The sequence below is a fragment of the Salvelinus fontinalis genome, chromosome 42 (assembly GCF_029448725.1).
Source record: "Salvelinus fontinalis isolate EN_2023a chromosome 42, ASM2944872v1, whole genome shotgun sequence".
NCBI classification, from domain to species: Eukaryota; Metazoa; Chordata; class Actinopteri; order Salmoniformes; family Salmonidae; genus Salvelinus; species Salvelinus fontinalis.
In genome coordinates, this window is record NC_074706.1 from 21,470,663 (window position 1) to 21,485,822 (window position 15,160).

The following is a 15,160-nucleotide window of genomic DNA, read 5'->3' on the forward strand; positions in this document are numbered from 1 at the left end:
CCACAATGGCACGAAAGACAAAACAAACAGCACAGGTACTCACACGCACCAGCAGCCATTGTAACAATAATGGACAGCCCATTGGAAACCAAAGGGCACACTTATACAAGTACTAATCAGTGGAATAGGAAACCAGTGTGCGTAATGAAAGGTCCGGAGGGATCCGTGCCAGTATTGGTCTGTTGCATGTTATGAACCAGTTTGGTCGGTCACATGTATGAAAAAAATGGTAATGATGAAATAATTGTGCAAAATATAACGTGTCTGTGTGTAGCCGTGTATAAGACAACTGCTGGAACTGCCCCAGCAGAGCTCCTGATTGACATGTGTATTGTGGTGCATAGAGTAGGTTGGAACCTCTCCAGAACGCTGATATTAAAAGATGATTCATTTAAGATTGACTTTGAGGGTCCCTGGTGGTCATTTCCACGACATGTTTTGTAGTATTTCCATGACACCACCATTTGCCTCATGCAGCGCAACATCTCCTTCGCATAGAGTTGATCAGGCTGTAGATTGTGGCCTGTGAAATGTTGTCCCACTTTTCTTCAATGGCTGTGTGAAGTTGCTGGCTATTGGCAGGAACTGGAACACGTCGTTGTACACGTCAATCCAGAGCATCCCAAACATGCTCAATGGGTGTCATGTCTGGTGAGTATGCAGGCCATGGAAGAACTGGGATTTTAAGCTTCCAGGAATTCTGTTCAGATCCTCGCAACATGGGGCCGTGCATTATGATGCTGAAACATGAGGTCATGGCGGTGGATGAATGCCACGACAGTAGGCCTCAGGATCTCATCACAGGATATCTCTGTGCATTCAAATTGACATCGATAAAATATTACTGTATTTTTCGCCTCATTTGTTACATTCAGTATCATGACAAGAAAATTCCTGGATAATGTAGGGTAGGTGCAACATAAGACAAAAAAATGACAAGGGTTTGAATGAGAGGACTAATCGATGTCTCTAAGTGGCCACACACATCTCCAAAGTAATTTCAATGCACTTTTAGGACACAAAGAAAAGTATTTAACTATAAGGTGCTTTTTTGAGCTCACCTAGCTGTGGCGTTGAGGAACTAGAGCAAGTACACTTGTAGTTGTTTTGTTTGGAACGCAACCCTGCTTCGTCGCCATCATGCAATTACTGTTGTTGTTTACGCAGTCAAAAAAAAGAAGCTTGTTCTACGGCCAACATGACTAGCTAGGTTATAAAATATCATCTTGCAGTGTTAGTCTTTCGCAAGGCAATTCAGAGAAACAGATTGTCATTTTGGTGAACATAGAAACGAGCCATGAGTGCATTCAGGTGCTTCTCCTGCTGTGAATTTCCTTCACAAAAGACAAATAGATTCACACAAATAATGAACAGACAATAAACAATCCTAAAATGGCGTCGCTGTGCGGCTGTTACCTTTCCCAGGAAGAGGACAAAGTCCCTCACGGTGTTGATGGTGGCTACTCTGAGGACATTCTCTACCAGGATGACGAAGGCGTCACGCGCCGACGTACATAAACTAGTGCTGTTGATCGCTGTCGCTGTGTACGTGTTCTGTGGTGAAAACAGACAAGAGACAGAAGTATCATCAATAACTATGTGTGATTGCTGTCATCTTGGAATGAGACTCCATTGTAAAATAAAATAGTTTGTTGTCAATGATATTACGTGTGATGGTAAAGATAATCAACAACTCAGATGACAATCAATGTGATTCTAATCAAACCCTTTCTTGATTCAGGTACGTTAGACACTTCTTCAGGCACTACAAATAGCAGATACAGGCTTTCAGCATTCAGCGTGCACAGACATGTTCCTACAACAGAAAATACATTCAGCTTTGGTCCTCCACCCTTTGTCTGGCTTGACTTGGTAAAATGAAGTTGTCATAAGAGAAGTGAAAGGGATTATGTTTAAAGGCAACATCTGGGATATTTCCTGCTGCTTATGTAGCCCTTTCCTGCAGTCAAATGACCTAGTGGCCTCATGGGTGGAATGTTATTCATATTTTCCATACTTTCATAATTCATAATAAACATTATTTCCAAAAACAAGCCGTAAATCCGATGTTTCTATGTCAAACAGTTTTGTTATATTTAACTCTTCTGTGATGTATATAAAGTTGAATTTTTGGGATGCAAACTAAAAACGGAATACATTTCAACTCTATATCTGACATGGTACATGTAACGGGTGTCGCAGTCAGTCTCCTCCTCAGACGAGGAGGAGCATGGATCGGACCAAGATGCGGATTGGTAAGTGTTCATTATTTAATGGAAAAACAACAAACACTACAAAATACAAAAACCAACAAACGTGACTAACCCGAAACAGTCCTGTGTGGCCCAAACACTGACACAGGAACAAACACCCAACAAAACACAAGTGAAACCCAGGCTGCCTTAGTATGATTCTCAATCAGGGACAACGATTGACAGCTGTCTCTGATTGAGAATCATACCAGGCCGAACACAAAATCCCAACATAGAAAATCAAACCTAGACCAACCCACCCAACTCACGCCCTGACCAACTAAAACAAATACATGACAAAGGAAAACAGGTCAGGAACGTGACAGTACACGTGTCTTCTTTTTGATTGAGCCCCTATCATGTGTGTGAGGTGTATAATTGTGTTTTAAAGTGGATTTGTTTAAGACTAACAAGAAAGGACTCTATGTGACCCTGATTTAGCCCAATGCGATAAAAAGTTAATTAAGGATCAAATCTACCTAGACTGACAGTATGTGTTCATCCCCTGTGAATTCTATTGTAGTTGATGACTTTAGAAAACCTTCAACACATCTGCAGTATTTCCTTGTTTAACATTTCTGATAAACACTTTTGTATCAAGAATGTATCAAGCATGAAGAGAGATCAGACATGTGAAGGGTTAAGTCTGTTCCAGAGCACAGAGCAGCACTGGGTGGGGAGCAGCATGTCAACATAACTTTACAGAAGTGACACTGAAGTGTAAAAACGTACTGTACATTGACCACACAATCAAATGGTCTCAATCTCTTCTGGAAAATCTGTTAAGACATCCATCTACTCAGTCAGTTTTTTTTATACTACACTATACAGTACCGATAAATCGGAGAAAGCGCCCACACTCTTTTACACACATAGATACAGGTGAGTACAGATTTACAAGGGCCGGTGAAGATGCATTCCACAGTCTGAGTTCTTGTATTCTAATGAATTCCTTTATTCACCGGTTTTCTTTTCTCCTGTTTTCGACTACAGTACCTATGTTGAACTTTATTTTGTACATTGACTAATTTATACTGTATGTTGTATGGTTAAACAACTTTAATCAACATTGGTTAGCGTCTCTAAATGCCACGTTGACAGTGGCACTGAAACTATCGAGAGCTGACTCATTCGAGGAAATAATTTATAGTTCCACCTTCTCTGTCTAGATATGGCTTCCTCCAGCAGTCTCCTGTCTGAAGAGCAGTTCCTGTGGTCTACATGTCTAGATGTGTTCACTGGAAAAGTTGCCTGTAACGTCTGCACTGGGATGAAGCGCAAGGCCCTGAAGTCCTGCCTGGTGTGTCAGACCTCTTACTGTGAGACTCACCTGGAGCCTCATCAGATAGCCCCACCCTTAAAGAGACACAAACTGATCGACCCTGTGGAGAACCTGGAAGACAGGATGTGTAAGAAGCATGACAGACTTCTGGAGCTGTTCTGTAGGACTGACCAGACTTGTGTGTGTCAGTTCTGCACTGAGGCAGACCACAAGACTCATGACACTGTCCCTATAGAGGGAGAGTGTGGAGAGAGGAAGGCTCAGCTGGGGAAAACTGAGGCAGAAGTGCAGCAGATTATCCAGGAACGAATGCAGAAGGTTAAAGACATCAAACTCTCAGTAGATCTCAGCAAGAGAGATGCAGAGAGGGAGATAGCAGACAGCGTTCACGTCTTCACTGCTCTGGTGCGCTCCATTGAGAAAAGCCAGGCTGAGCTGATTGAGGTGATTGAGGAGAAGCAGAAAGCAGTAGAGAGGCAGGCTGAAGGGTTCATTAAAGAGCTGGAGCAGGAAATCACTGAGCTAAATAGGAGAAGGACTGATCTGAAGCAGCTCTCACACACTGAGGACCACCTCCAACTTCTCCAGAGCTTCCCATCCATAGTGTGCACACCTCAACCCACCAAGGACTGGTCTGAGATCAGTGTTCACAGTGGTCTGTGTGTGGGGACTGTTAGGAAAGCAGTGTGTCACCTGGAGGATATACTGAATAAAGAGATGGAGAAGCTGCCTGAAGTCAAACTGAAGAGGATTCAGCAGTATGCAGTGGATGTGACTCTGGACCCTGATACAGCACATCCTGAACTCATCCTGTCTGAAGATGGGAAACAATTGAGAACTGGAGACATAACACAGAATCTTCCTGACAATTCAAAAAGGTTTGACGGTCATTGATTTGTCCTTGGAAAGGATGGCTTCTCCTCAGGAAGATTTTACTATGAGGTGATTGTTAAGGGGAAGGCTAGATGTAATTTAGGAGTGGCCAGAGAGTCCATAGACAGGAAGGGGATTATCATATTGAGCCCTGAACATGGACTCTGGACTGTGATACTAAGGGATGGAAATGTGTACACAGCCTGTACCTCCCACCCTATCCTCCTCTCTCTGAGAGAGAAGCCCCAGAAGGTGGGGGTGTTTGTGGACTATGAGGAGGGTCTGGTCTCCTTTTATGATGTGGAGGGTTAGAGGCAGAGAATCCAAGTGGAGAGAGGGGTTACCGGCCAGGCAGAGACAGCAAGGGCAGTTCGTCGCTCCAGTGCCTTGCCGTTCACCTTCACACCCCTGGGCCAGACTATACTCAATCATAGGACCTACTGAAGATATGAGTCTTCATTAAAGACTTAAAGGTTGAGACCGAGTCTGCATCTCTCACATGGATAGGCAGACCATTCCATAAAAATGGAGCTCTATAAGAGAAAGCCCTGCCTTGCCTCCAGCTGTTTGCTTAGAAATTCTAGGGACAGTAAGGAGGCCTGCGTCTTGTGACCGTAGCGTACGTGTAGGTATGTACAGCAGGATCAAATCGGAGTGATAGGTAGGAGCAAGCCCATGTAATATTTTGTAGGTTTGCAGTAAAACCTTGAAATCACCCCTAGCCTTAACAGGAAGCCAGTGTAGATTGGTTTGTACTGGAGTAGTATGATAAAAAAAAAGTGGTTCTAGTCAAGATTCTAGCAGCTGTGTTTAGCACTAACTGAAGATGATTTAAATAGAGCATTGCTGTAGTCTAATTTAGAAGTGACAAAAGCATGGATTAACTTTTCTGCGTCATTTTTGGACAGACACTTTCAGATTTTTGTAATGTTACATAGATACAAAAAAGCTGTCTTTGAAATAGTCTTGATATGTTCGTCAAAAGAGAGATCAGGTTCCTTCACAGTTTTATTTTGAGACGACAGTACAACCATCAAGATTAATTGTCAGATCCGACAGAAGCAACACAATCTCACACTCAATTTGTGCAAATATGTACAAAAAGTATTTTAGCAGATTTCATGCATTTTTGTGAGTTTTTGTTGTGGCTTAATTCATGTGAAAAGACCCCAAAATTGTGCGACTTCATTCGTAGGACAAGACACATTTTTGTGTGACTTCATTCATAGGAAAATAAAAAAATTGGGGGGAAAACTTTCTCAACAATCTTTTGAAAGTTATTAAAGCAATGCATGATGGGCAATGGTGTCCTACACTGGCTTTTTTTATGGCCCACAATTATTTATATAAAAAAACTAAACGTTTTAACAACCAATTTCTCACCGAAATAATGATAATATAATTGTAGCCTTACGTATTTTTTAAAATTATTAATGCCAATACTGTTTTCTATGCTTGTTTTCACTTAATACTTTGGGATACTGATAGTCAGAAAGGCCCTTTTTTTCATGTAGGCAGTACTAGGCCTAAAGGATTTTCTTCACAATGCATATTCATATTTCGTGGCGCCTACATTATACAATTTTGTTCATAATGCATTTAATACAAGGCTCCACTTTTTCTTTTACATTACACCATTTCTTTCAAAATGCATTTTATACAAGGCTATGTCGAATTTTATGAGGGTTGCCAGAATGGAGAAAAAATATGGATTTTTTAAGGGGGGGGGGGGGGTATCGATGAAGGTATTTGATTGGGGAATGGGGATATATATATTTTTATGATGGGAAATTATAATACACACCATAATACACACACACCAGCACACAAACACTAACACACATATGCATACACTCACTTTGTGTGTAGTCATGTTATAGCCAACTCCTCACTATTGTATGAATAGTTTTTTATAGAATCTTTGTTTCTAGTTGTCATGCATTCATTATCTTTAACTGGTTAAATGTTTGTAGTTTGTATGTTTCAGTAATGATTAAGATGGCTAAATAGTTAAATAGTTAAATAGCCATTAAGATGGCTAAACATCGCTGCTTGATTTAGCTTTTGGTTATATTTGGCATTTTTATACATAATCGTTTTTTCTACTGAATAAAGCAATAATTAATCAACACACTACTGTCAATAAATGGACACTACCTGTTATAAAATGGAAATTGCTCTCCGTAAATAAAAGATGAGAAATGCTCAGTCTGAAGACATTCGGCTATGGGCTTCACAGCCTTCCAGTAATTATACAAGTTATATCAGTTAAAAAATGGTTTATTTACGACCTATGGGGTATAAGATGTTGGGAATAGTGGTTTAGGAGAGTCTGAAATCAATGAAATACCCTCAACCCTAAGCTATATTCAATGTCAGCAGCAATTTCCAGAGTGAAATGCTCAGTCTGAAGACATTTGGCTATGGGCTTCACAGCCCTATAACAATGATACAAGTTATATCCCCTTAAAAAGGGTTTATTTACAACCTCTGGGGTATAACATGTTGGGCAAAGTGGTTTAGGAGAGTCTGACATATAAAAACTAACTTGAGTTCAGTCTTCACCAATGAGAACCAAGAGGGGCCTAGCTTCGTCCTTCATGACTGGGAAAGGCCTCGATTCAAGGTCGTTAAAAAAATCCTACATCCATTTCATTCGATGGATCATCAGCAATTCATATTACTGGTTTGCACCCTTAAAAAAGATAGTTGTGTTTTGCTGCATGACACACTTACATTATTTGTCTTTTCCATATGATGTGGAACGTTGTCAGGTTATCAGATATAAGCTTCAGTAACAAAAGAACACCATGGTTGTAATAACAGGTTGCTTGTACATGTGTAGAATGTGTTTGTTTTGGGTCCACACTGGTAAGTTACGTAAATTTGACAGACACAGAGGGGCACATCACTTTCAGAACGCTTCCCACCACTAGATCACTTAACGATTAAAAAATTGTTCCAATGTTTTCCCCAAAACAATGTATTTCCCTATGATTGACGTAGCACAAAACTGTGTGTATTTTCCTACGCATGAAGTGGCACAAATAAATTGTCACACGAATTAAGCCGCACAAAAACACAGGAAAATGCACAAAATCTGCTGAAATACTTTTTGTACGTATTTGCACGAATTGAGTGTGAGGATTGTTGCCACGCCTCCTCTGAAATATTATAATGAAATTAAAATGAAAACCTTTCTGCGCCTGGCAGCTACTACCATACTCTGTTCAAAGGCACTGAAATCTTGTGTCTTTCCCATTCACCCTCTGAATGGCAAAATGTACACAATCCATGTCTCAACTGTCTCAAGGCTTAAAAGTCCTTCTTTAACATGTCTCCTCCCCTTCATCCACAGTGATTGAAGTGGATTCAATAAGTGATATCAATAAGGGATCATAGCTTTTCATCGACCCATAATGCTGACCTTCTTTGACAGAAGGAAAACTATCCCTCAAAGGGGTGCTGAACCAAAAAATCAACTTCTCTGGTTGAAAGCGGCCTATGTGGCATTTATTAGTATTCCAAAATTGACTACCAAGGGTACATAGGATAATTTGTCATAAAGTCAGTATCTTTCAAAACAGAGATTTGCGAGATTCTGGGAAATGTATGACGTTCCCTGGAAATTTGAGGCTTGAGTATGATTTCAATCATGTCCAGTCATGCCTACTGGGCCTCTAACACGGGATGGTAATGCCTGGGGAGAATTGTAACAAGGGAAGGGTGAATGGGAAAAAGGTGCACTGAGTGTGCTCTATCTAATCGTAGCATCAGAGTCAACCTACAACCTGCCCATTTCTTTATTGACAGCAGAATTAACCATTGGCATGGCGTGCCTCTGACTTGTTTATATTCATACTGTCACGTTCTGACCTTTATTTCCTTTGTTTTGTCTTTATTTAGTATGGTCAGGGCGTGAGTTGGGGTGGGCAGTCTATGTGTGTTTTTCTATGTTGGGGTTTTGTGTTCGGCCTGGAATGATTCTTATACTTAGGTAGCCTGGGTTTCACTTTTGGTTTGTGGGTGTTTCCGTGTCAGTGTTTGTCGCCACGCGGTACTGTTTCGTTTGATCATCGTTTATTGTTTTTGTTCCTGTTCAGTTTTGGATTTATATTAAAGACATGAACACTTACCACGCTGCCCTTTGGTCCGATCCTTCAACCACCACAGACGATCGTTACACATACAAGACATCGTCGCCAATGTAATGTTGAAAGAACGAGACTTGTTCATTATAAATGGCTTATGTTTTTCCATCTCAAACATCCTGACATTTGTGAGATAACGTTAGCATCACAAACACAACTGTCATCAAAGCTACTCTAGAAAGGAGGAAATGCATATTTTTTTTAATATAATGTAGAATTCTCTGTTTTTGTACAAGAAGTACACAAATAGACAATGATAACATATGCTAGGGGGTACAACAAATTACAGATTATACAAATACCTTAAAAGAAACACACGTATTGATTGTTTTAACAGCTTTCTTATCAGAAGAATGTTGAGTGGTCTTAATGTACTGCTCGAATTCCATATAGAAAACACAGAAGAGTGTTTTCTTATTAGTGAATTTAAATGTATGAATATGAAATTTAGCCAGTAGCACAATTAGATTCATGAGGTAAAATTGTTTTTCTTTGTCTTTATTATGGTTAAGGAAACCGAGCAGCACATTCTGGAAATGCATAATGCGATTTGGGATTCTAGAACATTCACGGTGTCATGCAGTTGCTAAACCAAGTCACTTCATTCAACTCAAATGAAATCAAAAAGTAATCCAAGTTATTTTGCTTTAATTAAAATAATTTAGGTCTAATGCTGACCTTTGACAGAAAGTGATAGTATTTTTCTCTCTCAACCGTTATTCTCTCTCAAAGGGAAGCTAATGATATGGCACATCCTTAGCCTTTGAGATGGTTGTGGATGCAGGTAAATGTGATAAAGGAGGTACTTTTCCTTTGAGCTGGTTGTGGATCTAGGTAAGGATGGCCACGGTACCCAGGTGGTAGTGGGCCAGTCGCAGCATAGAGGACAGGATGGGGGTCAGGGTCAGCGGGGATTTATTCCTGATATCCACCACAGGGTAGAGGAAAATGAAGTTAGGAAATAGTCGAACTGATACAGGACAGACCTGGATTCCAATAGTATTTGTTTTCTTTCAGATACTTTGAGCATTTGATTGAGCGTGTATATGGAGTGCCAGACATGGACATTTAAAAATTATATTTCTATGGTGCCAGATTGGTGGGGTTTTACTTTTGGGATTATTCTATTGGTTATAATGCACCAGGGAAGCTCAATCAAGTGCAGCTAACGTACTAGACAGAAGAAAAAATACCTTTTGAACCCTGGTCTGATACAGGGCAATTTCCAATTCAACACATCACAATCACAAGCATTTAATTTAATTCAATACACTTTTTTATTGTTGGGTAAATATACATTATTGTTTTAACATTTGGGTATATTATTGTATTGTTTCTCCCTCTTAGTGGATATCTTAGTGACATACAGACACAAACCCATGTTCAAGATTGAACTGATCATCTCTTGCCCAACAGATCTCACAAAGACAAGAGGACATTGATTTTCGTTTTCTTTTATTAAAATGCATTTTTTTTTAAATAACAATTCTGTTATATAACAAAAACTCATGAAGAGAATAGAGATACTGTCACGACTTCCGCCGAAGTTGGCTCCCCTGCCTTTTCGGTCGGTGCTCGGCGGACCTCGTCACCGGCCTACTAGCCGCCACCAATCCCTTTTTCGTTGTCTGTTGGTTGTGTCTTATTAGTTTCACCTGTGTCCTGTTGTATGTGTTTGATGAGCTTCCTTATTTATAGTATGTGTCCCCGCCCTTGTTTTGTGCGGGATTGTTTTGTGTTACGTGTGTTGTTAAGGTAGAGGTGTTTATGTTCTGGACCTGCACACTGTGTGTTGGGTGGTCCAATTTATTTAACCGCGCCCTGTGTTTGGGCTTGTGGTTTTTTGGTTGCCTTATTAAAGTGCACCTTTTTTCCCTGTGGAACTCTCTGCGCCTGATTCCTTCCTCACCCGCCTAGTCTCTCGTGACAGATACAGTCATAGGGAATCCCGTTTTCTATGGATAGAGTATTACAAACTTAGTAAGCAGTAATGACTCAATGTTGCCACAATTTAGGGATTGTCAGTTATGATCATTCATTGCCTCTGACATGACAACCTCAGTACTTGTAGGACCTGCATTTCATACATTAGAGTAATACAAAACGTTCTTATTAGAGTAAATGGATATTTCATACTTGATCCACCGTAGTAACATGATCCTGTTAGCAGGCGTGGGAGAACACCTTGCACAATGGAGTTTTATCAGACAGAGAAGTGCCTGTTAATCATCTGGTATGTAGGTCAGTTGTATTTGTCAAAATTGTACTAAAAGGAGCAACGCAACATCATTACCACAATCTAAAAATACATTGTATGTACAAACACTTGTAGTGTACAGTAATAATACTTAATAACAGTGGTGACATGGAACGCATTAGAATAATCTCTTACAATACTTTCACCCACAAGAGGCTAAACAAAACATGCTTTACAACCTTTAAAATAGGATCAATCTACAATAACAGTATTTAGAAGCTTTCATGTAAAGTGTGCAATTAATGAATAAACAGGTTATCATAAATATGGTAGTTGCTGGGACTAGAGTAATTTGGTAAACCTGTTACAGTCCCTCCTCCATGAGTCTTTATCATCATTTTGGGAGTTCGGCTGTAGATTATGAAGGTAAGTGAAGGTATTCTCTGTAGGAAACGTTCTGTTAACTCACCATGGACTTCATCTCACCACCGTCTCCATCTGCCTCGGGCCGATCCCTTCCCTCCATATTCTTACTGTTCTCTACGAACTCCTAAAGAGGGATGGAGAGGAAGAAGAAAGAGCATGAATGTGGGTTGGTGTTGAGACAATAGGGGTCAAGTATCGTAAATGCTAACAAGGCGAGTTCAGTGTAATATGTGCATAAGAACACTATTTACCATATAGAAATAGATTAAAATGGTATTCTGTAAAACCATTCAGGTACGTTAGACATTTCTTCAGGCACCACAAGCAGCAGATGCAGGATTTCAACAAACACAGGCAGTTTCCTACAAACAGAAACTAAATTCAGCTTTAGTTTTCCACCCATTGTCTGACATGACTTGGTAGAATTGAAAGTGAGTATGTTTAAAGGGATTATCTGAAAATAATATTTCCTGCTCCTTATGTAGCCCTTTCCTGAAGTCAAATGATCTCGTGACCTCATGGGTGGAATGTTATTCATATGTTTCAACAAGCCCAAAATCCAGTGTTGCTATGCCAAACAGTTTTGTTGTATTTCAGTCTTCTGTCATGTAAATAAAGTGTAATATTGGAATGTAAACTCAAAATGTATTACATTTCAACTCTATATCTGACATGGTATAAGTGTATTATTTGTGTTAAGCCCATAGCCATGTGTGTGAGTTGTAGACTTTCGTTTCAAAGTAGATTTGTTAAAGACTAACAAGAAATACTCTGTGAACCTGATTTAGCCCACTGCAGTAAAGGGTTATTCATTAATGATCAAATCTACCTACTGACAGTATTTGTTCATCCCTGTGAATACTATTGTAGTTGATGACTTTAGAAAACCTTCATTACATCTGCAGTAATTCCTTCTTTTGTCACAACAATGTATCAACAATGAAAAGAGATCAGACGTGAAGAGTTAACTGTTCCAGAGCACAGAGCAGCACTGGGTGGGGAGCAGCATGTCAACGTCACTTTACTTAAATGAAACTGAAGTGTATAGACATACTATATATGTGCGCACACAAGCTAACGGTCTCAAACTCTTCTGAAAAATCTGCTAAGACAGTCGTTCTTTAATACTACAGTATATAGAACCAATACATCTGAGAAAGCACCCCACCCTCTGTCGCAAACACATAGATACAGGTGAGTAGATATTTACAAGGGCAGGTGAAGATAAATGCGACTGTGTGAATTCTTGTATTTGAATGAGTTCCTGTATTCTCGGGTTTTCTTTTATCCTGTGTTTGACTACAGTACCTATGTTTACCTTTATTTTGTACTTAGAATCATTTATGTTGTACGGTTAAACATCTTGAATCAACATTGTTTGGTGTCTCTAAATTCCGTGTTGACAATGACACTTCCGTGTTGACAATTATCGAGAGCTGAATAATTCCAGGGAATAATTTAGAGTCCCACCTTCTCTGTTTAGATATGTCTTCCTCCAGCAGTATCCAGTCTGAAGAGCAGTTCCTGTGCTCTATCTGTCTGGATGTGTTCACTGAGCCAGTCACCATTTCATGTGGACACAACTTCTGCATCGCCTGTATCACAAAGTACTGGAATAGAAAGAACCTGTGTCAATGTCCACTGTGTCAGGAGAAATTCTCCAGACGACCTAAGCTTCGTGTCAACACAACTTTCAGAGAGGTTGTAGAGACATTTAAAAACAGGAGAGATAAAGATAGAGATGGGCCCCCTCCCAAACCTGGAAAAGTGGCCTGTGACGTCTGCACTGGGATGAAGCGCAAGGCCCTGAAGTCCTGCCTGGTGTGTCAGACCTCTTACTGTGAGACTCACCTGGAGCCTCATCAGATAGCCCCACCCTTAAAGAGACACAAACTGATCGACCCTGTGGAGAACCTGGAAGACAGGATGTGTAAGAAACATGACAGACTCCTGGAGTTGTTCTGTAGGACTGACCAGACATGTGTGTGTCAGTTCTGCACTGAGGGAGAACACAAGACTCATGACACTGTCCCTATAGAGGAAGAGTGTGGAGAGAGGAAGGTTCAGCTGGGGAAAACTGAGAAAGAAGTGCAGCTGATTATCCAGGAGCGACTGAAGAAGGTTAAAAAGAGCAGACTCTCAGTAAATCACAGCAAGAGAGAGGCAAAGAGAGAGATAGCAAACAGTGTACAAGTCTTTACTGCTCTGGTGCGCTCCATTGAGAAAAGCCAGGCTGAGCTGATTGAGGTGATTGAGGAGAAGCAGAAAGCAGTAGAGAGGCAGGCTGAAGGGTTCATTAAAGATCTGGAGCAGGAAATCACAGAGCTAAAGAGGAGAAGCACTGATCTGAAGCGGCTCTCACACACTGAGGACCACCTCCAACTTCTCCAGAGCTTCCTAACCCTAGAGTACAAACCTCCACCAACCAAGGACTGGTCTGAGATCAGTGTTCACAGTGATCTGTGTGTGGGGACTGTTAGGAGAGCTGTGTCTCACCTGGAGGAGATACTGAAAAAAGAGATGGAGAAGCTGCCTGAAGTCAAACTGAAGATGATTCAGCAGTATGCAGTGGACGTGACTCTGGACCCTGATACAGCAAATCTCTATCTCATCTTGTCTGAAGATGGGAAACAAGTGAGAACTGTAGCCATAACACAGCATCTTCCTGACAATTCAAAAAGGTTTGACGGTCATCGATTTGTCCTTGGAAAGGATGGCTTCTCCTCAGGAAGATTTTACTATGAGGTGATTGTTAAGGGGAAGGCTAGATGGACTTTAGGAGTGGCCAGAGAGTCCACTGACAGGAAGGGGATTATCATACAGCAACCTGAGGATGGACTCTGGACTGTGACCCGAAGGGCTGAGAATGTTATCAGGACCTTCCCCCCTGTTATCCTCTCCTTGAGAAAGAAGCCCCAGAAGGTGGGGGTGTTTGTGGACTATGAGGAGGGTCTGGTCTCCTTTTATGATGTGGAGGCCAAGTCTCATATCTACTCTTTCACTGGCTGCACCTTCACAGAGAAACTCTTTCCATTCTTCGGCCCCTCTGATAATGATGATGGTCAAAACTCAGCCCCTCTCATCATCTCTCCTGTCAATCATACATACTCATTAAACAATGCAGAGGGAACAGTTAATTAACTAATTACATTCACATATCATTAAATATATTTAGTCAGTTGACATGACATGTGATTAGAATTTCCATGGATGTCCTCTGAAATCTCATAACGAATTTAAAATGGAAACTTCTTTACTCTTTATGGACAGATTGAATATTACTAGGGGAGGGGGTGCCACGAAATAGGGGAGGGTTGTCAAACCTTTTTTTATTGCTTTGAGTAGGGCACAGGGGAGGGTAGTGCATTTTTGCCGTGGTTTACATTCGCCATTCTTCACATATTTTCTCTATAAACAATGTCTTGACTTACTTTTGATATTACCCTAATTAAGTTTAGAAACATTTGGGGAAGGTTTGGTATGGTGTGGCTATTAAGCTTTAGCTACTGCAGGCCTATGATATGAACGCAGTGCGCCCCTGTCACGTTGTATAAATGATTGGAGACAGGCGCAGGAATACGTAACACCACAAGCCATTGTAAATCTTAAGGCAGCAGACGAATCCTTTGTCCTGACAGTGGAGGATTGGAATGTATGGTGGGCCTATGGAGAACCTACCGCAGAACTGTAACAGGCAATCAATAGACTTTGGTACATATTTTTTTCATCCGACATGATGGTAACGATGCTAGATGAAATATGAAAATGAATGTTGTTTTTGTTATGTTAATAATAGTTAAATGACGACGTTATAACGGAAACATTGTAACTTGAAAAGTTTTCATAATATGTACATGATGTTTACATACTGTGTGCTGTGTAGAAAATATCCAGATCATAGAGAATATTTTTGTAACAATTAACTATTATTTTAGTTGTCTAACACTAACAAGTCCATAGTTCATTGTGATACCTTGCC

The 15,160-nt window shown here is 40.5% G+C and overlaps 1 protein-coding gene and 1 pseudogene across 1 annotated transcript; both read left to right on the plus strand.

Annotated features, from left to right (window-relative positions):
* The first annotated feature begins 3,423 nt into the window (after window positions 1-3,423).
* On the plus strand, window positions 3,424-4,719 carry LOC129841368 (E3 ubiquitin-protein ligase TRIM21-like; annotated as a pseudogene).
* A 7,941-nt stretch (window positions 4,720-12,660) lies between these two features.
* LOC129841369 (E3 ubiquitin-protein ligase TRIM39-like) lies at window positions 12,661-14,322 on the plus strand. Its single transcript, XM_055909615.1, has one exon. The coding sequence runs from the start codon at window positions 12,667-12,669 to the stop codon at window positions 14,320-14,322; it is 1,656 nt and encodes a 551-aa protein (XP_055765590.1). The 5' UTR covers window positions 12,661-12,666.
* The last annotated feature ends 838 nt before the right edge of the window (window positions 14,323-15,160 follow it).